This window comes from Cebidichthys violaceus, unplaced genomic scaffold, assembly GCF_023349555.1.
Source record: "Cebidichthys violaceus isolate CVI_PGR_0920_01 unplaced genomic scaffold, fCebVio1.0.p SCAF_11, whole genome shotgun sequence".
In the NCBI taxonomy this organism is placed as follows: Eukaryota; Metazoa; Chordata; class Actinopteri; order Perciformes; family Stichaeidae; genus Cebidichthys; species Cebidichthys violaceus.
The window spans coordinates 1,392,444-1,417,443 of record NW_027176274.1 but is presented as its reverse complement, the minus strand read 5'-3'; the positions used below and the strand labels follow the sequence as shown (position 1 = coordinate 1,417,443).

General features: G+C 43.4%; 2 protein-coding genes across 5 annotated transcripts in view; both read left to right on the top strand.

The window, feature by feature from the left end:
• Window positions 1–4,242, top strand: part of hacd2 (3-hydroxyacyl-CoA dehydratase 2) — a 6,666-nt gene extending 2,424 nt beyond the window's left edge. Inside the window, exons 2-7 of the mRNA XM_068736761.1 lie at window positions 409–526; window positions 1,468–1,486; window positions 2,594–2,682; window positions 3,098–3,219; window positions 3,340–3,518; window positions 3,629–4,242. Coding sequence (XP_068592862.1) covers window positions 409–526; window positions 1,468–1,486; window positions 2,594–2,682; window positions 3,098–3,219; window positions 3,340–3,518; window positions 3,629–3,711 — 610 coding nt within the window. The 3' untranslated portion in view covers window positions 3,712–4,242. The remainder of the gene's footprint in view (window positions 1–408; window positions 527–1,467; window positions 1,487–2,593; window positions 2,683–3,097; window positions 3,220–3,339; window positions 3,519–3,628) is intronic.
• A 9,711-nt stretch (window positions 4,243–13,953) lies between these two features.
• The window catches only part of adcy5 (adenylate cyclase 5), a 56,384-nt gene continuing 45,337 nt past the window's right edge, over window positions 13,954–25,000 (top strand). For all 4 annotated transcript variants that reach the window (XM_068736747.1, XM_068736737.1, XM_068736728.1 and 1 more), the window contains exon 1: window positions 13,954–15,071. In XM_068736747.1, the coding sequence (XP_068592848.1) occupies window positions 14,043–15,071 (1,029 nt within the window). In that variant the 5' untranslated portion in view covers window positions 13,954–14,042. The remainder of the gene's footprint in view (window positions 15,072–25,000) is intronic.

The following is a 25,000-nucleotide window of genomic DNA, read 5'->3' as shown; positions in this document are numbered from 1 at the left end:
TGTTTAGAAAGATGATGTAAATGTTCTATATTAAGTTATTAAGCAGATATTAATACATAATACATATATTTCTTAATACGGTGTATTTTGTGTTTGTTTCACTCTCATCTTTGGTTATTAAGTGTCTTAATATCCTGCATCAGATGTTTCCATCACTTTTAAATAACAAACAAACATTGAGTAATAATTCAAGAGATTTATGCGTCATAAACCTTCTGAAGCACAATATTTAGTATCAAAGGACTCGTTTATAAAGTGACGTGTGTGTGTGTGTGTGTGTATATATATATATATATATATATATATATATATATATATATATATATATATATATATATTATATGTGTGTGATATGATGAGATATGAACACTGATGTATATCTATACCCCCCCCCCCCCCTCTCTTTAGGTGGCTGGTGATCGCCGTGGGTCTGGTCAGAGCCTACCTGGCCAGAGGAAGCTATCATGGGCTCTACTACTCCATCGAGAAGCCTCTGAAGTTCTTCCAGACGGGAGCTCTGCTGGAGGTGAGAGGAGCACAGAGGGCTGAGGAGCACTTCATTAAACACACTCTGTGTGTGTGTGTGTGTGTGTGTGTGTGTGTGTGTGTGTGTGTGTGTGTGTGTGTGTGTGTGTGTGTGTGTGTCTCAACATCACAACATCTCAACATCACAACATCACATCATCTCAACATCTCAACATCACATCATCTCAACATCTCATCATCTCAACATCTCAACATCACATCATCTCAACATCTCAACATCTCATCATCTCAACATCTCAACATCTCAACATCTCAACATCACAACATCACAACATCTCAACATCTCAACATCTCAACATCTCAACATCACAACATCACAACATCTCAACATCTCAACATCTCAACATCTCAACATCACATCATCTCAACATCACAACATCACAACATCACAACATCACATCATCTCAACATCTCAACATCTCAACATCTCAACATCACAACATCTCAACATCTCAACATCACATCATCTCAACATCTCAACATCACAACATCACAACATCACAACATCACAACATCTCAACATCACAACATCTCAACATCACAACATCTCGACAGCAGCGTGAGGTGTTTCTGTTATTCTGTCCAGACGCTCATGAAGGTTCCTCACTGAGTGAAAGGACCTGAAGGATCTTAAGAGTCCTCCATGATAACAGCTGAGGAAAGGTGCTTCAATGCTTCCTTTCCTTATCTCATTTAGCATAGGAAACACTGGACCTTCCTTTACGATAGAGGAGGAGATGATGTCGTCCCACAATTCCTTGCGGTGGCAACGTTTACATGTTACACAAGTTTAATAGTTATTGTCATAAAGTAGAGTGATTCATGAAGAGAAGCAGTTGGTTTCATGTTATGTGTTTCATCAGTAATAAATCCGTAGTGTGAGTTGAGTTATAATAATCTCACTTTGTGTTTTCTCCTCAGATTGTGCACTGTGCTGTCGGTGAGTATTTATTAATACTTTTATTAATGTTAAAAGAGCTGCACACTGTCAACAGATCAACAATCAAATCAATAAACGTATGAAGACACGAGTCGACCAATCAGAGCACAGCTCATCATAGCAGCATCAGCATCGATATTAACCCTGTAATAAACACATCAGAATATGATGAGTCATCCACAGGAAACACTGTTATCATAACAACTACCACAGAGGAACAACAGTCTATTAAACACACTCTAACAAAAGAACCTCTTTTTGGAATAGAAGCAAGTTCAGTTTAGCAGAATTCATATTAATATCTTCATATTAAATTGACTCATTTAGATACGTTAATAGAAACTCTTCCAGTTGTAATTTACATTTTGTCTGAATCACGACTCAATAAATTAATATCTACGTTTAAAGTTTATCAGAACAAAAGTTTCAACAAAACTCCCACAGATTTATTATTATTATCATCATTATTTGTATCATTATTAATTTTGTGTTATTAATATTATCATTATTTTTATTATTATAATTATAATTATTTTATTACTATTATTATTATTATTATTTTTACTTTTTATTTGTATTTGTATCATTATTTTTATCATTATTTGTATTATTTTATTATCATTATTTGTATTATTATTATTATTATTATGATGTATTTGTATCTCATATGTAAATATGTGCAGACAAACAGAATCTCAAGTGTTTGCCAAAGAATCTGTTGGTTCCGGTGGTGTCGCTTCATTATCTCACACACACACACACACACACACACACACACACACACACACTCTGCTGGTCAGCTGAAGACACTGCAGCAGAGTTCATTTCCTGTTTTCTTTTAAATTCTTTCATCATTTAATGATGTAAAGAGGAAAAACACAATAATAATGAAACTACGACCAAAGATAGAAAATCAGACCCAGTAAATAATAATGATAATAGTAATGATAGTAATCATAATCATAATTTGTAGCATGTGTTTCTCTTCTGATACTAAACGTATTTGTTGTTATTGTCATGAATCACATGTTAGGCTTGTGCCATTAGAGTAGCGGTGCGGATGAAACCCGTCCCGAGTCTCAGTCTCTGTCCCTCTTCGTGTCTCAGGGATCGTCCCGTCCTCGGTGGTCCTGACCGGGTTCCAGGTCCTGTCCCGGGTCTTCCTCACCTGGGCCGTCACACACAGCGTCAGGGAGGTACGAGCGTCTGTTTCCTCCATCAGCTCACATCACAGCGTAGTGAAGCGGGCACTAAAGTCACCTTGATGTCTGCCTGTCGACAGATGGAGGAGCAGTGGCTGTAAGTAGCGCCTCCTGTAGCGCAGGGAGGACTCTGTACAGGAGTAAGTAGCGCCTCCTGTAGACCAGGAGTGACTCCTTACAGGAGTGAGTGACGGATGCTTCTTCTTCGTGTGTCTCTCGTTTGACGCTCGTCCTCTCGTCTTTGCATCAGTTTTATTCTAACACTAGAGGACGGAGACCGTCTGCCTGCAGTGTGATCAGATGTGAAACAACCAGCATGAACAGTAACTCCTGCAGCGCCACGCCGCCTCCTCCTCCTCTTCCTGCTCCTCCTCCTCCTCCTCCTCATCGTGTGTGTTTTCTGTCTCAGGTGCAGAGCGAGGACAGCGTGCTGCTGTTCGTCACGGCCTGGACCGTCACGGAGATCATCCGCTACTCCTTCTACACCTTCAGCCTCCTCAACCACCTGCCCTACCTCATCAAGTGGGCGAGGTAGGACTCCACCTGAGGACTCGTATTTATATACTTAACATCTGGAGGACATGAGTAGAGACCTGTCCATCGGCGTGAACAACGGCAGAAGTGTGGTGATTTCTGGTTGCTCTGCTGCAGGTACACCTTTTTCTTCGCGCTGTACCCGATGGGAGTGACCGGGGAGCTGCTGACCATCTACGCGGCGCTGCCCTTCGTCCAGAAGACGGGTCTGTACTCCGTCACGCTGCCCAACAAGTACAACTTCTCCTTCGACTACCACAGCTTCCTCATCCTCGCCATGGTCTCCTACATCCCCCGTGAGCCTCCTCTTATTCTGTGGATTCATTGTGCAGCTCGTTGTTGTTGTTGTTGTTGTTGTTGTTTACTCACTGCCCCCCCCCCCCCCCCCCCCCCCCCCCCACCACAGTCTTCCCCCAGCTCTACTTCCACATGATCCGGCAGAGGAAGAAGGTTCTGGGCCACGTGGAGGACTACAGCAAAGTGGAGTGAGTCCAGCGGCTTCCTGCCGGGTCTGACGGAGGGAACAGGAACCAAAACCACGACGAGAAGAGGAACAAAAGTCACGTCTGCTTTAAAGACCCAACGAGCCCACGATCCAAAACCCACCCGCCAGGAGATTCTAATTAGCGAGCAACTTAATTCATCGTCATCGTCGTCGTTGTTGTTCTCTCAGCTGATGTCCGGGTTCTGTAGATGCTCACCAATCATGAACAACATCTTTGTTTCTTACTTTTGTTTGTGTTTTGTGTTTATGAACGATGCTTGTGTTTAGTCGGGGAGCGTGCAGCTATGACGAGACGGTGATCAGAAGTCAAACTGATAGAACCTTACGCTCCTGTAGACGTAGAACCCCCCCCCCCCCCCCCTCTCGTTCTGGAAGGTAGAGTAGCTTCTGCATCTACAGCTCCAGATCTATGATTATTCCTTTTTCTTTGTTGTTTTTTGTCTTCTTTCATTCATTTCAGTCAGTAATCTGATTACATTCCTGGTTCCGTTGAATAAACCTGTGTTCGTTCTGTGCTCGCATGGTTCTCCGTCTGTTCCTCTGCTGTTTGTTTGGACGTCGTTCTGGATGTCTTCATTGTTTGATGTTTAGGTGCTTTATACGTTAATAATAATAATACTAATAATAATAATAGTGTGTTTTCATCCATCCAAGTGAGTAAACATCCGTCTTCTTCTCATGAAATCCCATTTTCTTTCTTTTTATCTGTTCAAAGTAAGTCATTTTAGCATTTTTAGCTCAAATAAAGTGCAGCTTTATAACACTGGAACACTGTTAAAGAAGAACAATTAAGACGTCACAACTTAAGTTTAGAGGCATTCAGTGAAACGAGGACAGGAAACAGCAAACGGTAGCAACACAACTGAGCTGTGATGTGTAACAGAACCTCAGTGTAGCCTGAATACATGTCAGATGTTCTGCTTTATGGACTTTTATTTTGAAATGCGGAGGCTGGCGGTGGTTGATTTGAACGTCGCTGTTGCTGGAGGAGCAGAGCTTTGTAGTCGTGACTCTGAAGACGACCGATTCATTCTGTTTCATTTGTAACGATCACATTTGATGCTCATTGTTTTTGGATGATTCGAGACATTTAAGATCCTGAATTCTCTTTTTTCACGTGTTTCAGCTGCTGTCGTTGATTTATCCCCAGGCTGAACAGCATCTCATTGACCTCTGTTAGTACCTTCTGCTCCTCTGAGATCACTTCACTGCAGCAACAAGGAGCTTTAAAGAGCTTCTCTTTAAAGGTTCAGTGTGTCGGAGACCCGATCTCACACATATCACGTTGTTTTACGGTCATTCTGCGTGTCTGGAACACGTCTTTACACCACTTTGTTACCGAGAAACAGTCGAAAAAACATCACGGTCGGACCTAAAATAAGTGGGTAAACTAAATAAAGCGGAAGCGATGTAACATAAGTAGAACACGTCACAAACAGCAACAACGTAACGTTAAAATATCTCAACGCTTTGGGACACGAACACCGGTCTCCTAGCTTAAAGTCCTGTGTTTGTCCCGCCCCTCCAAACTCTACATCACTTTATCTGAGCGTAGCGTGTTCACACGAGCGTTTACATAGCAGTCGATACAGCTGAATGACTTATTGTTGTCATACATATTCCATTAATAGAATTCGAGTATAACATTCATAACTATGCTTTTATTTTTGTATAATGTTTTCGTTAGCTTAGAATGAGCCTCATGTGAACGGAGGGCATTCAGTTGGATGCAATCTGCCACTGCACCACTAGATGTCACTGAATCCTACGCACTGCTCCTTTAAACGTTTCTGAGATCTGAGACGTCTGAATTCTGAATTCACTTCATTTCATTCACAGTGTCCCTGTTTCTCTGGATCAGTCAGATTCCTCTTTAGAAGCTGTAAATACAAATTGTATTCGTCTGTAGTTCTGCGGCCCCTCTCGGGGTCCTGCCCCACAGTTTTGGAACCACCACCACCTTCCTACCACGCTGTCGATAGCTTTCATCAGGTTTGATTTCTCTGGTTCCGGTAGAAACAGTGAGGTCTGAGAGATCCAGAGAGACTGGAACAAAAAACACCCATAAGTCAATATATTTACACTGTGTGATGTTCAGAGCAACACAAACAGAATTCCTTTCACATTCAATGTTTTTGGGTCGGAGGCAGAACTCACTGTTAACCCTTTGCATGTCTGAACAGCTGTTTCCACTACATTGGTTGAACATTGGTCCTCTCAGTGTCACGGATAACTCCGCCTCCAAAACAAGTGATGCCTGCTGTCGTGATCATAAACCTTTATTCTGTAGCAAAGTGAGCAGCTAGTGGCTGTAAACACAGATGACTGAGCATGACCTGTGATTCTTGTTGGAAGAGCAGCTCATTGTAAAACCTGCATGAAAGAGGAAGTGTGGACTCCTGCAATGATGATGTGTGTTACAACCTACAAACGCATGGCATATGTTACTCCACACCTGGTTCTACTGAATAAAGTTTTGATACAAATGTTTTGCATGGGCCAGCAGACTTTGTACAGGTATGAATACTGAGTATATATTTACAATAAACCTATAATATGGGAAGCATATTCACTATTTCTTATTGTAACTGACATGCACTGATGTCTGCAGCTGATGGAGGACGAGTGGTTCTCTGTGACTGATGGTTTCTGTGTGAGTGCATTAAATGTGACTCATCCACCACGTTTCACAGTTTCACCAGCAACACGGCCGTGAATTCACACTCTGGTGAGAATGGACTCGGTGCGTGAAGCGGGTCGGGATGTGCACTTCTTCTGCTTTCAGATCATATCACCGGCTTTTGATGTAAAGCGTCTGTATGTCCAGAGAGCAAATACTGAGCAGCCGCTCGGCTCACGACACACAGCGACCCATAGTGTCATAGCCAGCCTGGTGACTCACGTTATATACATTCATCAATATACGTATTTATATATTATTGTCATTTTGTCTCTTCATGGTCATTTTGTGTTCCTTTGAGGTTGTTTTGTGTCTCTTTGTAGTCTTTGTGTGTCTCTTCGTAGTTGTTTTGTCTCTTTGTAATTGTTTGTACGTCTCTTTGTAGTTGTTTTGTCTCTTTGTAGTTGTTTTGTGTCTCTTTGTAGTCATTGTGTGCCTCTTCATAGTTGTTTTGTCTCTTTGTAATTGTTTGTACGTCTCTTTGAGGTTGTTTTGTGTCTCTTTGTAGTCATTGTGTGTCTCTTCATAGTTGTTTTGTCTCGTTGTAGTTGTTTTGTCTTTTTGTAGTTGTTTTGCGTCTCTTTGTAGTCATTGTGTGTCTCTTCGTAGTTGTTTTGTCTCTTTGTGGTCATTCTGAAGTTGTTTTATGTTTCTTTGTCATTATTTTGAGTCTCCTGGTTGGTAACTTCAGTGTGTAACATGATCTGTTCAGAAAATGATTCATTCTTCTGATTTCATTCACTTTGTGGTACGAAACAAATGTTGAAACTCTGTCGTCTGTGGACACATTTCAGTTATATACTCCGATATCTTCACATTAACATAACCATTTTCAAACTGTGTGTGTGTGTGTGTGTGTGTGTGTGTGTGTGTGTTTTGATGCAAAGGTCGCTTTCCTCCAGGATGAGTCATGACACTGCAGCGCTCGTCATCTTCTCCCTTTTCATGAAAGAGACGAAACGAGCAGGCTGACATGGGAAGCGTCTTCCTCCGTGTCTCACCGCGCGGTGAGGGGATTCACACGTGTGAATATCTGGAACGCCTGCTGCTATTTCAGACGTAGCTGAATGGTTCATGTGGTAGTTCTGATGTTCATAACGTCAGAACACATGTGGGTCATAATAAACAACGCAATGGAAAACTAAAAAAGGGTTATTTGTTGAGATGTTTGTCTGAATATTCACAATGCCTCAGATGTGATGTTTGTCAAAGGACTGAAAACAACTTGTCCTTGATTGGATGATCCAGAATCAGACTGATATTAGGACTCAATTTACTACTTTACTTTAGCTCTGGACAAGATTTGAGCATTTCATCCTCAACCAGATGAACAGACATTTCATATATGCATAGATATAACTTGTGTGTTCATGAATCATTTATCATACTTACCATTGAACTTGTGTTTTGGATTTTGATGGATTTGCTTCAGATTGTATTTTGTATAACTCTAATTAAAGAATACAGACTTATAGTTTGGCTGTAGCCTTCACCAGATGTTTGTCTTCTCTTCAGCAGCCGACTGTCCTCAGGCCTGCTGGTCCTCGTGATCACATGAACTCCTCCAGAAGTCCTCTCAGCAGACACAAGAAGAGGCATCGACCACTCATCCCTGTGAGACAATATAACACACACATATAACATAACACACATTTATAACATAACACACATATATAACATAACACACATATAACATAACACATATTATAACATAACACACATTTATAACATAACACACATATATAACATAACACACATATATAACATAACACACATATAACATAACACATATTATAACATAACACACATATATAACATAACACACATATATAACATAACACACACATAACATAACGCACATTTATAACAACACACATATATAACATAACACACATATATAACATAACACACACATATAACATAACACACATTTATAACATAACACACATATATAACATAACACACATATATAACAACACACATATAACATAACACATATTATAACATAACACACATATATAACAACACACATATATAACATAACACACATAACATAACACACATTTATAACATAACACACATATAACATAACACATATATAACATAACACACATAACATAACACACATTTATAACATAACACATATATAACATAACACATATATAACATAACACACATATATAACATAACACACACATATAACATAACACACATTTATAACATAACACACATATATAACATAACACACATACAACATAACACATATTATAACATAACACACATCTATAACATAACACACATATAACATAACACATATTATAACATAACACACATATATAACAACACACACATATAACATAACACACATTTATAACAACACATATATAACATAACACACATATATAACATAACACACATATAACATAACACACATATATAACATAACACACATATATAACATAACACATATATAACATAACACACATTTATAACATAACACATATATAACATAACACACATATATAACATAACACACATATATAACAACACACACATATATAACATAACACACATATATAACAACACACACATATAACAACACACACATATATAACATAACACACATATATAACATAACACACATATATAACATAACACACATATATAACATAACACACATATATAACATAACACACATATATAACAACACACACATATATAACATAACACACATTTATAACAACACACATATATAACATAACACACATATATAACATAACACACATATAACATAACACACATATATAACATAACACACATATATAACATAACACACATATAACATAACACATATTATAACATACCACACATATATAACAACACACATATATAACATAACACACATAACATAACACACATTTATAACATAACACACATCTATAACATAACACACATATAACATAACACATATTATAACATAACACACATTTATAACAACACACACATATAACATAACACACATTTATAACAACACACATATATAACATAACACACATATATAACATAACACACATATATAACATAACACACATAACATAACACATATATAACATAACACACATATAACATAACACACACATATAACATAACACACATTTATAACAACACACATATATAACATAACACACATTTATAACAACACACATATATAACATAACACACATATATAACATAACACATGTATAACATAACATAACCAGACGGTTGGATCTCAGAGAGCTCAACAGCTTCAGATGCTCTGACCTGTTCATGGAGGGATTATGGACACAGACATGCATTTTGTGTCTCTTGTAGTTGTTTTGTGTCTATTTGTGGTCATTTTGTGTCTCTTTGTAGTTGTTTTGTGTCTATTTGTAGTAGCCATGTGTCTCTTGTAGTTGTTTTGTGTCTCTTTGTGGTCATTTTGTGTCTATTTGTAGTTATTTTGTGTCTATTTGTGGTCATTTTATGTCTCTTTGTAGTTGTTTTGTGTCTCTTTGTGGTCATTTTGTGTCTATTTGTAGTTATTTTGTGTCTATTTGTGGTCATTTTGTGTCTCTTTGTAGTTGTTTTGTGTCTATTTGTGGTCATTTTGTGTCTCTTGTAGTTGTTTTGTGTCTATTTGTGGTAATTTTGTGTCTCTTTGTAGTTGTTACTGCTGTGTCTCATCTGCATCTTGTATACGAAGTCAACACTTCTTAGATTGTCATTAATTCATCGACACATCATTTTTACTGCATGTTCCTTTGATGTCTTTTGATGAGATCTATAAGGATGAATTAACTTGAAACAAAGAGTCTTTATTCAGTGACTGAAGCTGCTTCCCTCCCATCTGTAGTCTGGTGCTGAGTGCTGCTGGACTCTTTAACATAATATACTGATACCATCAAACAGAAAGAGCTTTTTATCCTCCACATCTCTGTCATCAGTTTAACATATTACTTTATCAAAACGTTTGTGTAAATTGACTTCACTTTTAAATAACCTTGGTTCTACAGGAGAAGGTGCTCCTCAGGCTTCTCCATTAATCCTGTCAACAAGTCAAACTTTTAAAATGACAGCATGTTAAAGGGTTAGTTCAAGCAGATCAGAAAAAATAAAACATTCCATTTATTCATTTTAAAAATAGTCCAGTAATCAGGGAGATTGTTACTGAACATTGTTGCTGTTGTGTTTTTGGAGTCTTTTAGCGCCTCGAGCAGCGCAGCAAAGTTTTACAGTACATTTAATTTGTGTCGGGGGGGCAGCAGACGTCTCAGAACTCAAAACATCTGCAAGAAAAAAGAGTGGAACTAAGTGATGAGGATTAGGATGAAATAACCTTTTGAAAAACTACAGTTGACATAGCCGGCAGCAAACTGTGCAGTGGAAATTGAAATAGCAGACGGTAATGAGATTAGATGTGTGTGTGTGTGTGTGTGTGTGTGTGTGTGTGTGTGTGTGCGTGTGTGTGACGATAAACTGCTGCTTAACAAGTTCATTTAACATTCAGATGATGGCAGTAGTGTTCTGTGTCAAATCTGCTGCTTTACAAGCTGTTCACATTGCAGAAGAAAATATTTTACCTTGATACAAATAACACAAAACACACGTGTGTGTGTGTGTGTGTGTGTGTGTGTGTGTGTGTGTGTGTGTGGTTTGAGTTATTGATGAAAGCAGCAAACACACACACACACACACATTAGATCAGACTCAGATCAGAGTCAACTATAACACCAAGGATCATAAAGCTCTAATTTAAGGAAGCTTAAATTATCTTAATTATTAAAAATGTTCGTTTCAACATGACAACGCTCCCGTGCACAAAAGCAGGTCCAGTTTGTTGTGGACCTGACTGGTCTGCACAGAACCCTGACCTCAACTCCACACCTTCATGTCTCTCTCACATGTATTTATGTCCTGTTGTGTCTTCTGATGATGATTCACATGTTTTCTGTTCACGTGTGAACGAACAATAAAGTTTCATCTCATCTTAAATCTCTGCAGCCGGGTTACAAAACCCTGTAAAGTACTTTACATGTCAGCTGTCAGAATAATGTGGAACATGCATCAGCTGTTTTCTGACATGTTGTCACGCTGCAGTAAACAGTAGCATCCAACAAGAACTAAAGTACAAGTACCTCAAAGTACTCAAATACATGTACATCAATACTGAATCTGTTCTAGGAGGAAAACAGGAGAACCAGAACTCAACCTGTGAGTTTAAGAAGTTTAGATCTCTATGTCTTCATACATTATTCAACATTACATTGTGTCAAGTGTGTGTGTGTGTGTGTGTGTGTGTGTGTGTGTGTGTGTGTGATTGATATCTTATCTGAATGGAGCTGCTGTTCTCTCCGTTACACACTTTCACCCTCATGAGGCCCTGAAGGAGTCAGCTGGAGGAGAGCCGGGGCCACAACACACACGAGGCTCCTCGTCACATGCCTCCAATCTACAGCCGTTAGCACACAGAGACCACTCTTCTGCTGCAGGAGAGGAACCAGCGAGGAGAGGAGTGTGTGTGAGTGTGTGTGTGTGTGTGTGTGTGTGTGTGTGTGTGTGTGTGTGTGTGTGTGTGTGTCTCTGAGGACCACACACACACACACACACACACACACACACACCAAGACATAAAGACCTGAGATTCATTTATTCATTTCACAATTCTTTCTGTTAAAATAAAAAGAATTGTGAAAAATCTCCGTCAGAAGTTATCAAATCCATGAATTAGAGTCGATGTGACAAAGAGCAGCTCGACAGTAATATAGAGTTTTTCTATTTCATTATTTTTTATCTTATTATTATTAATTTTTTTTTTAATTATTTTTTATTTTTTTGGTATTTAAATCGTTTTATTTGTAGTTTCCTGTCCTATTTATTCATTGTCTATTTCCATTATTTGTTGACTCACTATTAGGAATGTTACGGTAGAAATGTTCTCTGTTTTGTCTGTAATTTTAACCTTAATTATAAATACAAGATTACATCTTATGTTCTGCTTCAAAGCATCAAACCTCCACCGATAAGAAGCCCTGAATCATTTCTGACTGAATTATTAACAACACAAGTTATACAATAAACTGAATCACAGCAGCAGGATGGAAGGTGAAGCAGGGTCATAACGTAAAGAACAGAGCAGAGACACCATGAGACACCATGAGACACTGAGACACTGAGACAGGAGGACTCTGCTGCTCGGTGAGACATGAGGACTCAACAGGAGAATAGAAATGTTAAAGTGACATTTACATGTTGGACCACAAGAGTCCTGAGACCCCATCAGAGAATGGAACCCCATGGAGAGGATTCAACCCCCCACTGTGTGTGTGTGTGTGTGTGTGTGTGTGTGTGTGTGTGTGCACGTGCTCTCCAGCTGTGAGAACAGGCCCCGCCCATTCATCGAAAGCTGCCGATGGGGGTGTGTTAGTGTGTGTGTGTGTGTGTGTGCGCGGGGGGGGGGGGGGTCGCACAGCCTTTTTTTTTTTTGTTGCTTTTGATCGACGGGCCCTGTCGTCCAATCACAGTGCGTCGGAGCGTGACTCACCGTCTCCCTCCTCCAAAGGGAGCGCGCAGGAGAGGCGGGCCCCCGCAGGAAGCACACTTGGTTGAATTGCCCCCCCACCCCCCCATTTAAAGCGGCGATCAGCGGTAAACGTGTTGTGATGCCACGCGCCTCCAAACGCACACCGAGTGGATTGACCGAGGCTGCTGCTGCTGCAGGAGGAGCAGGAGGAGGAGCAGGAGGAGGAGGGAGCGCACGTTGGCACCGCGCGGACACTTTGTAAAAAATGCAGCCGCGGATTCGCATGCGCGCGGGCGCTGAGTTTGGCATGCACATCAAAACGAAGGGGGGGTCGCTCTCCGGGAGCAGCGGGGTCGGTGGGGGGGATTTGAGCAGTGATGGACAGCTGTGATTGATCCGTTCAGGGACTGACCGCGCTGTGACACAGGCTGCGCCATGCACCGAGGAGGAGGAGGAGGAGGAGCGGCTGACTTTAGTCTCCCTGCCCGGGGGTGTGTGTGTGTGTGTGTGTGTGTGTGTGTGTGTGGAGGGGGGGGAGGATCGTGATGATGCGCTTTTTGGCCAAACGTGAGTCTCCCACCGCCGTCCAGGCTGCGATGTGTGGTCCGTGCAGGTGCGTCGAGACTTAACGGGACCCGAAGAGGAAGCGGACTACACGGGATCCACCTCCGTCTCTTCTCTTTTCTTTTTTTCTGGCCGCACAACCGGAAACATGTCCGCTGGATGTAACGCGCTCGCGGCGTAATTGACGGTGTCGCGCTGTGATCTCTGGGGGACATCTGAGCTGTGATGCTTTTATTTAATCTGCAGCGCGCGCTGCCGTGCAACGCGCTCCACGGACGGTAGTTAATTGGGCCCGATGATGTAGAGCTCAAATCCACCTGGATCTAATGTTCCCTCCTGTTGTGGACACACGGGCTCCCCTGTGACTTCTGCGCATGTTCAATTGTTTTTATTCCCACAGCCCCCCCCCCCCCCCCCCCCCCCCCCCCCCCTCCCCCTCTTGGTTATTGCTTTGGATAATCTCATCTATATTTTAAACATATTTTTATATGAATGTTTGACTTTCGGAGTTATGGAAAATCCGACTTATGACAGACTTTCGACGCGCCTCACGCGCGGGACTACATAGGTTCCAGAGGAGCTTTTTCTGTGGAACTAAACTTTGTTTATCGGTGGAGGCGCGCTTCCTCCCGGTCTCCACCATGTCCAGATCGAACAGTGTCAGCCCACCTGGAGTCGGTGCGCCCGGGCTGAGGGGAGGGACCGAGCACAGATCAGCTTGGGGAGAGTCTGAGTCCGTGGCCAACGGGTGCCCATACTCCGCCAGATCCCCGCGCAAGAAGCTCACTCGGACCAACAGTCGGTGGAGGGAGGAGGATGATCAGGAGCACCGGCAGCCCGGGAGAGCCACCACGACCGTCAGCAGGGTCAGCTTCAGGTCCCGGTCGGCTTGGCAGGACCATGGCGCGTCCCCGAAACGTCCAGACGGCGAGGTGCGACCCAAGTCCGTGGAGCTAGGTCTGGAGGAGCGGAGGGCCAAACCGAAGAGCGACGAGGAGGAGGTCATGCCCGAAGTGAGCTTCTCCTTAGCGGCGTGCTGCAGCAGCGTCATGCACATTTTCAAATCCAAGAAGTTCCAGTCGGAGAAGTTGGAGCGGCTCTACCAGCGCTACTTCTTCCGCCTCAACCAGAGCAGCCTGACCATGCTCATGGCGGTGCTGGTGCTGGTCTTCACGGTCATGCTGGCCTTCCACTGCTCCGGCGGCGGGCCGGCGACGCCGAGCGTCACGTTCGTGGTGGTGTTCTCCGTGGCCATCTTCCTCACGCTCGTCCTCATGGTGGTGTGCAACCGGAACGGGTTTCACCAGGACCACATGTGGATCGTGTGCTACGTGGTCATCCTGCTGGTGCTGGTGGTCCAGGTGATCGGGGTGCTGCTCGTGCAGCCCAGGAGCGCCTCGGAGGGGATCTGGTGGACCGTGTTCTTCATCCATGTCATCTACACGCTGCTTCCCGTCAGGATGCGCGCCGCCGTCATCACTGGAGTTATTCTCTCCGCGGTCCACGTGGCCGTGTCCTGGGTGTTGAACGAGGTGGACAGCTTTCTGTGGAAGCAGGTACGTGGAGGAATCTTCTAAAAGTTCTTTAAATGCTCTGCGCAAAGACGCTGCACGCGCGCACGCTGCGTGCGCAAAGTACGCACAGGAGAACCACCGCATCCTGCCGCTGTCAGAGCGTCGTTAGAGGGTCTGCTGGTCAGTGCGGACTCAGCAGACCAACAACACCTCGTACCGGCTCCACGCTGCAGACCCCGCTGTGTGGAGGCAGTGACTGCAGTGTGGCCTTTAAACACCAGTGGAAAGCCTTAGTGATCCACACTGCAGAGCTGCAGAGTGTTGGGCTTAAACCAGAGGTTAGACTCAGGGACATGAGGGCAGAGATGAAACAAACATCTGATCCTGTTACTGTGTTATCATTCAGGTTCTCTCTTTAACAAACTTCATTAAATCAGTTAATAGACAGACTGTTCTAGACAAAGACTCTGCTCTGGGACGTAGCAGGATGAGAAACGTGTTCATGAGATCATCAAGAGGATGAATCCAGAGCTTCATGTTTTAAAGCTGCATTCTCTCTAGTGTCCAGCAGGGGGCGACTCCTCTGGTTGTATAGAAGTCTAGTCTAAAAGGACTCTACTTCTCTGTTGATGTGTTCCCTCAGTGAACATTGTAAACATGAGGTGATGGCTGATGTTGGTTGGGTAGAGATGGATCCTGGTTGTTGCTTCCTGTTCTCGACTCTCTTCAGTAGAATTCAGAGGATGCTTGTCTGACTGTCAGGTCTTTATTTGTGTCTTTAGAGCTGATATGAATCCAAACCTCTCTGCGATGTGGATCACATGTGGCTGCTTGTTTCATCGTGGAGCTGCTTGGAGAGGCTTTGTGTTGCCCCTGAGCTGCCTGCAGCTTGTTTGTTTGACTCTTGACAGTCTGACGGTGGATCGTGTTTTAATGAGCTGCTGATCCTCCTCTGATAGTATTCCTACACCACCAGTACTCTCACCACATGTCTGCTGCTGGACTCCGTCTGAACGCTGCTTAGTAGTGCTTCATCATCTTTTATTAAAACGGTCGTTTTGTGGTCTAAACTTAACCAAGTAGTTTCCTGTGAACACAGAGGTTTATTTTGAAAGGACTGAATTCATGAGTGGGAAAAAAAACAGTGAAAGTGAGGAGTAACTTTTCTTGTAATAGGATACTTTGAGTCTCTACTGTACTCCTTGACTTACCGACGGCTCACTGTCGTGTCTTCGTCTTCACAGAGACCTGGACCACCATGGATCCAGGTCTCTGTGAAGACGTGGACTCAACAGCCTCAGGTGCTGTCTGGCTTATCCTTTCATCAGTGTTGTCTAGATTGTGTACGTTATCAGAAGCATCGCTCCAGTGTTACTCCAGAGTTTAGAGAAGACGTGAACCAACACAGAGATCTCCTCCAGACGTGTGTCGTGCACGTCTGGAGGAGATCTGAGGCTAGCCACCGTAGCCTCAGAGCTAACGGGTCCTCCGTCAGCCACGATGGAGCGGAGATGCTCTGGGAGTCCTCCTCTCCGTGCTGAATGGGAGCAGGAGGAGCAGGAGGCTGTTAAAGCAGCAGAATGCTGGTGTCAATAATCACACGCAGTCTCATCTACATCTGCATCAAATGCTTCCTCTGTGAGTCTACTCTCTACTCTCTGAAGCCTTCATGCATGAGCTTTTTCAAAACGTCCCACAGCGCTTAAGAACCCGCTGAAGGGACACGAGGACACACAGAACGTGGATTTTCACCCCTTTGTTTGGTTCTGGAAGCTGGTCGGTTCTTGTGTGTGCATGTCATGTGACCCTTGCGTGTCACTGGATGTGAGTGTGTGGGAACCAGCTGCTGTTTGTTGTTCTTCAGCAGATCTCCTCTCCTCCTGTTTGCACAGAACCCGGCTCTCTCCCTCAGAGCGCTGCTGTTTCCGTGATGTCAGCAGAAAGTGACGGCGTCTTTACGCCGTCACTTTCTGCTGACGCTGCCTTTCTTTTTTTGGGCCTGAACCTCTTGTGACGTAGATCATGAGCGTGCGGCGCTCCGGTCAGGAGTGTCTCCGCCGGCTGAACTGGTAAACGTCAGCGGTGCGTTTGAAGAAGAAGCTCTTTGAGCAGCGTTTCACTACTTCCTGGTTGGTCACGTGACGCCGTGGAGCGTGAACGTTTGAATGTTCCTGATTCAAATCATGACGGCCTAAAAACAGCGAGACCAAGACAATAAAACAGAAATGTGGCCCACTTTAAATCCAGAGAACTTAACTGCTTCCAGTTCTGGTTGCTGCCCCCCTCAGACAGTCCAGGACCCGGTCCAGCATTGGTGGGAGTTTATTTAGCACTGTAACACAGTCAGGCTCCCGATGGACCGGACGAAAAGAAAGACCAGAACCAGAGATCTCGTCTTTTATACTCCGTGTGTTCTTGTCAAAACCTTCCGCCTACATTACCCACAATGCAACTAGACCGACGACTGGCCTCTAGCCTGCAGCACAGATGAGGAGCTCTAGGAAGACCTCTTCCAGTCCGGTAGTCTTCATACTACTTTGTATTTGTACATGTGTAGAGCTGCACTTTGGTGTAGAATCAGTGGAGTGACTCTTTGAACTCCATGTAACTTCTAACGAGAGTTAAACAAATAGTGACACCGTGAGTAAACCGCCGTGAGGAGATCATCTGCTGCTGGTTGAACTGATCTGATCTGAACATTCTGGAGATTTGGTAGAAATAACACGAGTGTGTCAAAAGAGCTTTAAACCTCCAGAGTAACTTCCTGTTCCTGCTTCCATTCTCCTCCTTCAGATCCACAGGGGGGGGGGGATGTTAGCGGACCGGTCTCAGTGGTAACGGGGGTTTTCCTGCCGTCTTAATTGAATTTCTCGTAATGTGTTGAAATTCAACACAGATGTCTTCTCTTCTCCCGGCCTTCTGAAAGCCGTCCTGGTCCTGACCTGGTTCTGAGACCTGCTGTTAGTCCCCCGTGGGACTTTTGAACCCTTCTCCTCGCCTGCAGGACGAGCTCCGTGTGCTCCGGAGCCTCCGGACGTAGAAGTCTGTAGAAGTGTCAGAATCCCAGCTTCAGCAGCGTGTTCATAAACACGTAACCTCGGCTGCTGTGTGCTTTGTTTCCTGGTACTGAGGAATGTGAGGAGCGTGACGGTTCCTGTTGGAACCAAACATGGACGCAGAGCTCAGAGAACCGCTCAGAGAACCGCTGCTGACGCATTCCCCCCCGAGTCCAGAAATACGGTGCTCAGTGCTCCGGTAGCATAGCAACAGATTTTTTTTAATTTCACAAACACCATACAGCTCCTCTCAGGAGCACCTGTGTGTGTGTGTGTGTGTGTGTGTGTGTGTGTGTGTGTGTGTGTGTGTGTGTGTGTGTGTGTGTGTGTGTGTTTCATAGAAACAGTTTGAACTTGTAGACTAGTGGAGCAACGGATCCATATCAACAGATACGCATCTCTGTGTTTGATTATTCTGGTCTACAAGGATCCATAATATTTATATTTTAACCATCATCCTAAAAATCATTTCAACGCTGAATGTTGTACTTTTACTTTGTTGTAGTAATTCATAGTGTTGTTTTCTTCTTCATAAACAAACAGTTCAAAGGATAAAGAAATCAAAGATTGTGTTTTTGACGTATATCAAATACCTTTAAGTCCACATTAGTGTGACGGGTCAAACAATCAGGAGACCGTTGTTCGAGTCCCGTGTGAAACCAGAAGTCATCGTCGACTTATTTTAACATTACGTTTAAACGTTTAACTTTTCATGCTTATGTGAAGCCAAACCACGATGTTTTAATAAACATACCCAAATGGTTTTGTTGCATTTTTTGTTTTGATTTACAGCATTAACTACATGTTTCAAAATGCAAAAATACCTCAAAACGTATTTGAGAATGTAGTTCAGCTGATTGTGATCTTAATATTTAGGGGACAGGTTGTGTATATCTGAATAAATAGTGTTTCTTTTCTTTTAATCAACTTCATCAATAGACGTTCCTCCGTATCATTCTGGTTCTAGTGAAGCTTTCGGTGGAGAACTTTAGCTCCATGTCAGAGGTTGTCCTTGTTGTTGACAACTTGTTGCCTCCACAGTGAAGAGAAGCGAGTTTGTTGTTGCTGTGATGAGGAGCAGATCCTGTGACAGTGAACTTTAATACTGATGGATAGTATCCGCTGTGGTGATCCGGGCGGCTCTTCATTGCTTCATTCTGCTCGTCTGACATTCATTAACTGTAATTAGTTATGTAGGAATTCAGGCTCTGGGGGGGGGGGGGTATAAATAATTATAGTACACATCTCTAATGTGGAAATATTGGTCTGAGAGCTTCTGCGTCTTGCTGACCAGCCCAGCTTTGTGACGGTTGTTGTCTGTTATGGATTTACATCATGTGAGTTACCACTTCATTATTCAGTCTGATCACAGCTTCCTGTCAGCTGCTTTCTGTTTGCTTTCATAGGAAGAGGCTCTGTTAGCGGTGGCTAGCCTGTTATGCACATGGTGTGTGTGTGTGTGTGTGTGTGTGTGTATGTGACCGTTCAGCGCTTACCGTGACATCCTGACCTGAACGCAGGAGGTGCAGAGGATCTTTGCTGCAGGTCATTTACATGGTGACGGGGTCGAGTGGGAGGAGGAGGAGGAGGAGGAGGATCATGTCGTGTGAGGATGGAGGTCTGGAGCCAATTTAGATCAGTCGACAAACAAAAGAACTAATCAATGACATGATTTGTAGTCATTGATGAAGTGTTGCAAGAACATTCTACAGCTTCAAACGTTAACAGGTTTTAATGAAGCTGTACTCTCCTCCTCTGGAGCCTCCAAAGCGTCTTTAAATGAAACTGTTTTTCGTTCGCATGAAAGTCAAATACTGACGCTCGGCCGATGGCCCTCGTCTTCTGATACGGAGGAACTAGTGGTGTAACAGACCGTAGTGGATCCATGACCTGTACTGATCCCTCACAGTTCATCACATGTGAACCTCAGATTAATGACAGTTTAACGTTAACCGTCACAGTGTAAATAAAGTTTAACGTTAACCGTCACAGTGTAAATAAAGTTTAACGTTAACCATCACAGTGTAAATAAAGTTTAACGTTAACCATCAGTGTAAATAAAGCTTAACGTTAACATCACAGTGTAAATAAAGTTTAACGTTAACATCACAGTGTAAATAAAGTTTTAACGTTAACCATCAGAGTGTAAATAAAGTTTTAACGTTAACCATCACAGTGTAAATAAAGTTTAACGTTAACCATCACAGTGTAAATAAAGTTTTAACGTTAACATCACAGTGTAAATAAAGTTTTAACGTTAACCACCACAGTGTAAATAAAGTTTTAACGTTAACATCACAGTTTAAATAAAGTTTTAACGTGGATCCTGGTCCCCTTTAAAGCGGATCCTGGTCTCATTTAAAGTGGATCCTGGTCTCATTTAAAGCGGATCCTGGTCTCATTTAAAGCGGATCCTGGTCTCATTTAAAGCGGATCCTGGTCTCATTTAAAGCGGATCCTGGTCCCCTTTAAAGTGGATCCTGGTCTCATTTAAAGCGGATCCTGGTCCCCTTTAAAGCGGATCCTGGTCCCCTTTAAAGTGGATCCTGGTCTCATTTGAATCCTGATCGCTGGCAGACCTGGGAGGAGTACTTCATCAGCCTGTGGTCACATTACTGCGTGACGCTGCTTAAAGTTATGACGGGACTCATAAGAAAAAACGTTCTCAAGAGAACATCTGAGAACCGACCCGCCCACACGCAGTCAGTCCTTTATTAATAGAACCCATGAACATTCAGAGAAGACGTGGAGTTCATGTAAACAGTGGAGCTTTCTCTGTCTCTAAAGAACATTGAAATACTGTGGTTTCAGCAGAATAATGTCAACAGTAAACTAAAAATAGGACATATGGAAACATGCACTCTTCTGTTCTCTCTTCACACGTCTCATCCTCTCAAACATCAGCTCCACTTTGATCAAACACCACTCTGAGTGAGGACCTCCTCTCCTCCTGCTCCACGACGACAGAGAGAAGTGAGGAACGCCTCAAGAACTGCTGGTTCTCACTCAGATCTGCTACATGCTAAACGCTAATCCCTCCCTCTGAGCCGAGAGGGAAGTCTTCATATCTTATTCCCATTCATCTTATGAGGGATGCAGTTCATAAGATCAGCTCCTCGTGTTTTATCTCCATGCTGTGAGTCGACCGCGTCTCTCGATGAATGAATGAATAAATAAAAAACGGCTCTTTACTGTAAACGTCAGGAAGCGTAAAGACTGTCTGCGTGCATCATGTCGATTTTAATGTCATTCATCAAATTACTTATTTTTTATGTTTTTCCACTCAGTAATGGGAGATCATGTGTTCAGCAGTGTGTGTGTGTGTGTGTGTGTGTGTGTGTGTGCGTCCGTCTGTCCACGGCTAATCTCCCGTCCTGATGTACCCGTCAGCCTGACATCTTCCGCTCTAGTTTTGTAACCGTGTGCTCAACAGCCTCTCAGGGTTGCGGTGATTCGGTATTATTTGAAGTCCTGTTTTGTAGGACGGCCGACTCCTCGGTCCTCTTAACGGGCCGATGGGGGCCGCAAGGGGGAACCTAGGAAAAGAAAAGGGGATTTACAGCAATCGGCTTAGCTGCAAACAAGCCTGACGTGGTCTGTTGTGTCGCGGCTAAAGCTAGGCTTCTAGAGACAAGAGAAGTAAACTGTGTCGTCACTATCAGCCGTGTTAAAGGGACGGTTCGCCTGAAGTCCATCAATAACGCTCAGGTTTAAACTGGGATGGTTAAAGGCGTCTGAATGAGGGTTTAAAGCACGCAGCAGGTGGACAGTTTGTCTGTCAGGGTAATAAATAATTGCAACAGTTGCATATTATTTATGAACGATGTTGCCGTTGGTTTCGGTGCAACTTGTTGCGCTCGTATGTCATCACCGCAGCGCATTACACAGGTGTTTAACAGAAGAGGCAGCTTTGACTGCGGTGGAATAACACCTGATGTGTTTCACCCTCTAGTCCTCTTGTGTTACGGTGTTGAAATAAATGCGTGGTATTGATTTGAATAATGTCATTTGAAGCTGACCTCGGTCTTGACCCGGGTCCTCTGTGTTAACTGCTGTCGGCGAAGGTTTTCCTTAACGAGCGAGGTTAATGAGAACCACGTAAAAAACCTGCCGCCATTTTGAAACGTAGTCCCGTAGCACGGCCACGAACGAGCAAAAGTGATGACTGCGAGGGAAGGACACGAGGACGCAAAGCAGCAAACTCAACCCTTATTAATCATAATAAGGAGTCGTCCTGAAGAAGAAGGCGTCTGTGATTGATTGATTGATTGATTGATTGATTGATTGATGGGGTTCCATCACTCTCCCCTCCATCAGGCTCAGTGTGTTTGCGGTTAACGTTTCACTCGCTCTCGGCGCCGCTGCTCTCCGAGTTCCCTCTCTGCGTCGTGTCATCGGCCTTCTTGTCGACGGACGCTCTCACGGAGAGTAAAGAGAGAGAGAGGAGGCTCTGTGTCAACATCACGTGAGCACACACGTTGTTTTGCTTTCATAACACTTGAGATACATACTTTTATTATCGTCTCCGTCCCGTTGCCGTGCGACCACGCAGCTAAACGCTTCTAAGAACCGGAGCGGGATGAGGGCAGCAGGTTCCTGGAGGACCTCTTCTCTTGAGTAACGGGCGCTACCGCCTCAGTGACCGGTCAGCCTGGGCAACAAGGACCTTTATTTAAATGTATTTTTTTTACCATTCTTATCCACCGTGGGCGTGGCCTCCTAGAGCGAGACCTCAGTCCACAGCCAAGCTCTGGACCTGGAGCGTTTAGAGAGAGACAGAGCAGCGGTTTAAAAATAGCTTCAATATGTTTTAATGTAACCCGGCTTGAAATGAGGACATGATGTATTGTGCGTGTGTGTGTGTGTGTGTGTGTGTGTGTGTGTGTGTGTGTGTGTGTGTGTGTGCGTAGAGGGATGTTTATGCTCACCTCATAATCAATGAGTCAGAGGCGCTCGGCGAGGCGGAGACGTCGGCCGGTCGGTCGTAGCTGGAATTAGATCTTCAGCTTCACGCCTCATGAATAGAACTGGTGTCCTGATGTGTCTCATGTGTAGAACCAGGAGACATCCAGAGAAGGGTTGGACCACAGGCTGCCCCCCTGCTGTCGTATACGTCTCTGGTAGAGACCTGTCAATCAGTGTGAAGCCCCGCCCCTAAATCATCCCCTGCTTTATGGTCTGTTTGACTCTAAATGGAGCATAATGTACTAAATGAACATCATGCTGTATTGAAGAAGACTGTAAACTAGAGATTGAGACCATAAACTCATGTTTACAATGTTTACTGAGGGAATAAATCAAGAGAGAAGTAGAGTCATTTTAGACTAGACTTCTATACAACCAGAGGAGTCGCCCCCTGGTGGACACTAGAGAGAATGCAGCTCTAACACATGAAGCTTCCTTTGATTCCCCCTCAGGGATCAGTAGAACTACGTGTTCTTCAGGAACACGCTCTCGTCTCTTCTGCTCAACCGATCCTCGTAGCATAAAAAACAGACAATAGAAGATACTCAAAAAGAGCCTATTAATACGGCGCCGTGGTGCAGTAAGGTCTCTCCTCAGACAGGGTTGGATTGAGCTCCTCACGTTCTGCAGCTACATAGCACAGGCTGCCTTTGTCAAGGTGGCACGAAGAGTCCACCGAGTCCATTATGAGCCATTATGCTAATTGTGGAAAGTAAAGCCATTATCATCAGTAATGAATGCAAATCCATTGTCCTGTCGTTGATGGGGGGGGGGGGGGGGGGGTATAGTGTTTTTCTGTTACTCATACACTCACACAGTTACAGATGACTCACTGATGAAGTGATGGTGAGAGAAACGGTCCTTGATGTGATAATGACACAGCTGACCATGCAGCATTTCTGCATGTAAACACACACAAACACACACAAAGGTATTTGGGCTCAATGTCCAAACAAACGTTGTTGTTTTTATGCTGTGAGAGACAAACGGTTGAGTTTCCCCCGGACCGGACCGGATCCGAGCGGACATATTTGGTCTACTTGGCACCAAACGGAGCCCTTCATCGTGGTATAGAGGCCCCATTGTGAGGCCGACGGGAGGCGGCGTGCTCTGGAGGGACGGAGGATGGATGCATCTATGAACCTGTTGGTTCCTGCTGCAGAGAAGCGTGTGGAGTGTGTTCGCTCTGTGTGTGTGTGTGTGTGTGTGTGTGTGTGTGTGTGTGTGTGTGTGTGTGCTCTTCGCTTTATTCTTGGTATTTTTAGACGGGGCTGCTTAGATTGAGCTAAAACCGGCTCTGAAATCACAGGCGGTCCGTATCGGAGCCGTCCTTCAGCGCCGAGGTTATCGTCCTTCTGTCCTCAGATCCGTCTCCAGCGGAGCGTCCCGCCTGTGTTATGACTGCGAGGCGCAGCGGCAAAAGTAAAGCAGGATGTGCGATAAGACTCTTCCTCCACCCGGCCTTATATGGACGGAGTTTGAAACCGCTCCACTGCTGCTCATGAGCTGCAGGTCAGGGATCAGCTGGAGCTGTCATCCTCATGGTGTAAACCGAACCGCGTTGACCCAAGTCCAGATGAACCTCTGTGGTGCTATGATACTACGATAGTGTGATACTATGATACTGCAGCGTCTTAAAATAATAATAATATTTATATAATAAAATAATGTCTTTCAACTGTGGTGCAAACTCTCTGCACACACACCTCTGATCTGTAAATGATAATTAACACATTTAAGGTTGTCATTAAAGATGCTGTTATTAAATTTAATTAAATTAAATTTAAGGGTTATTTTTTTTCAATTAAATTGAATTAAATTGAAAAAAATAATTAAATACAATCAAATAAAATGTAATGTAATAAAATAAAATTACATTAAATTGAAAAAAACTAAATAAAATAAAATAATATAATTATCATTTGTATTTTTTATTATTATTATAAAGTA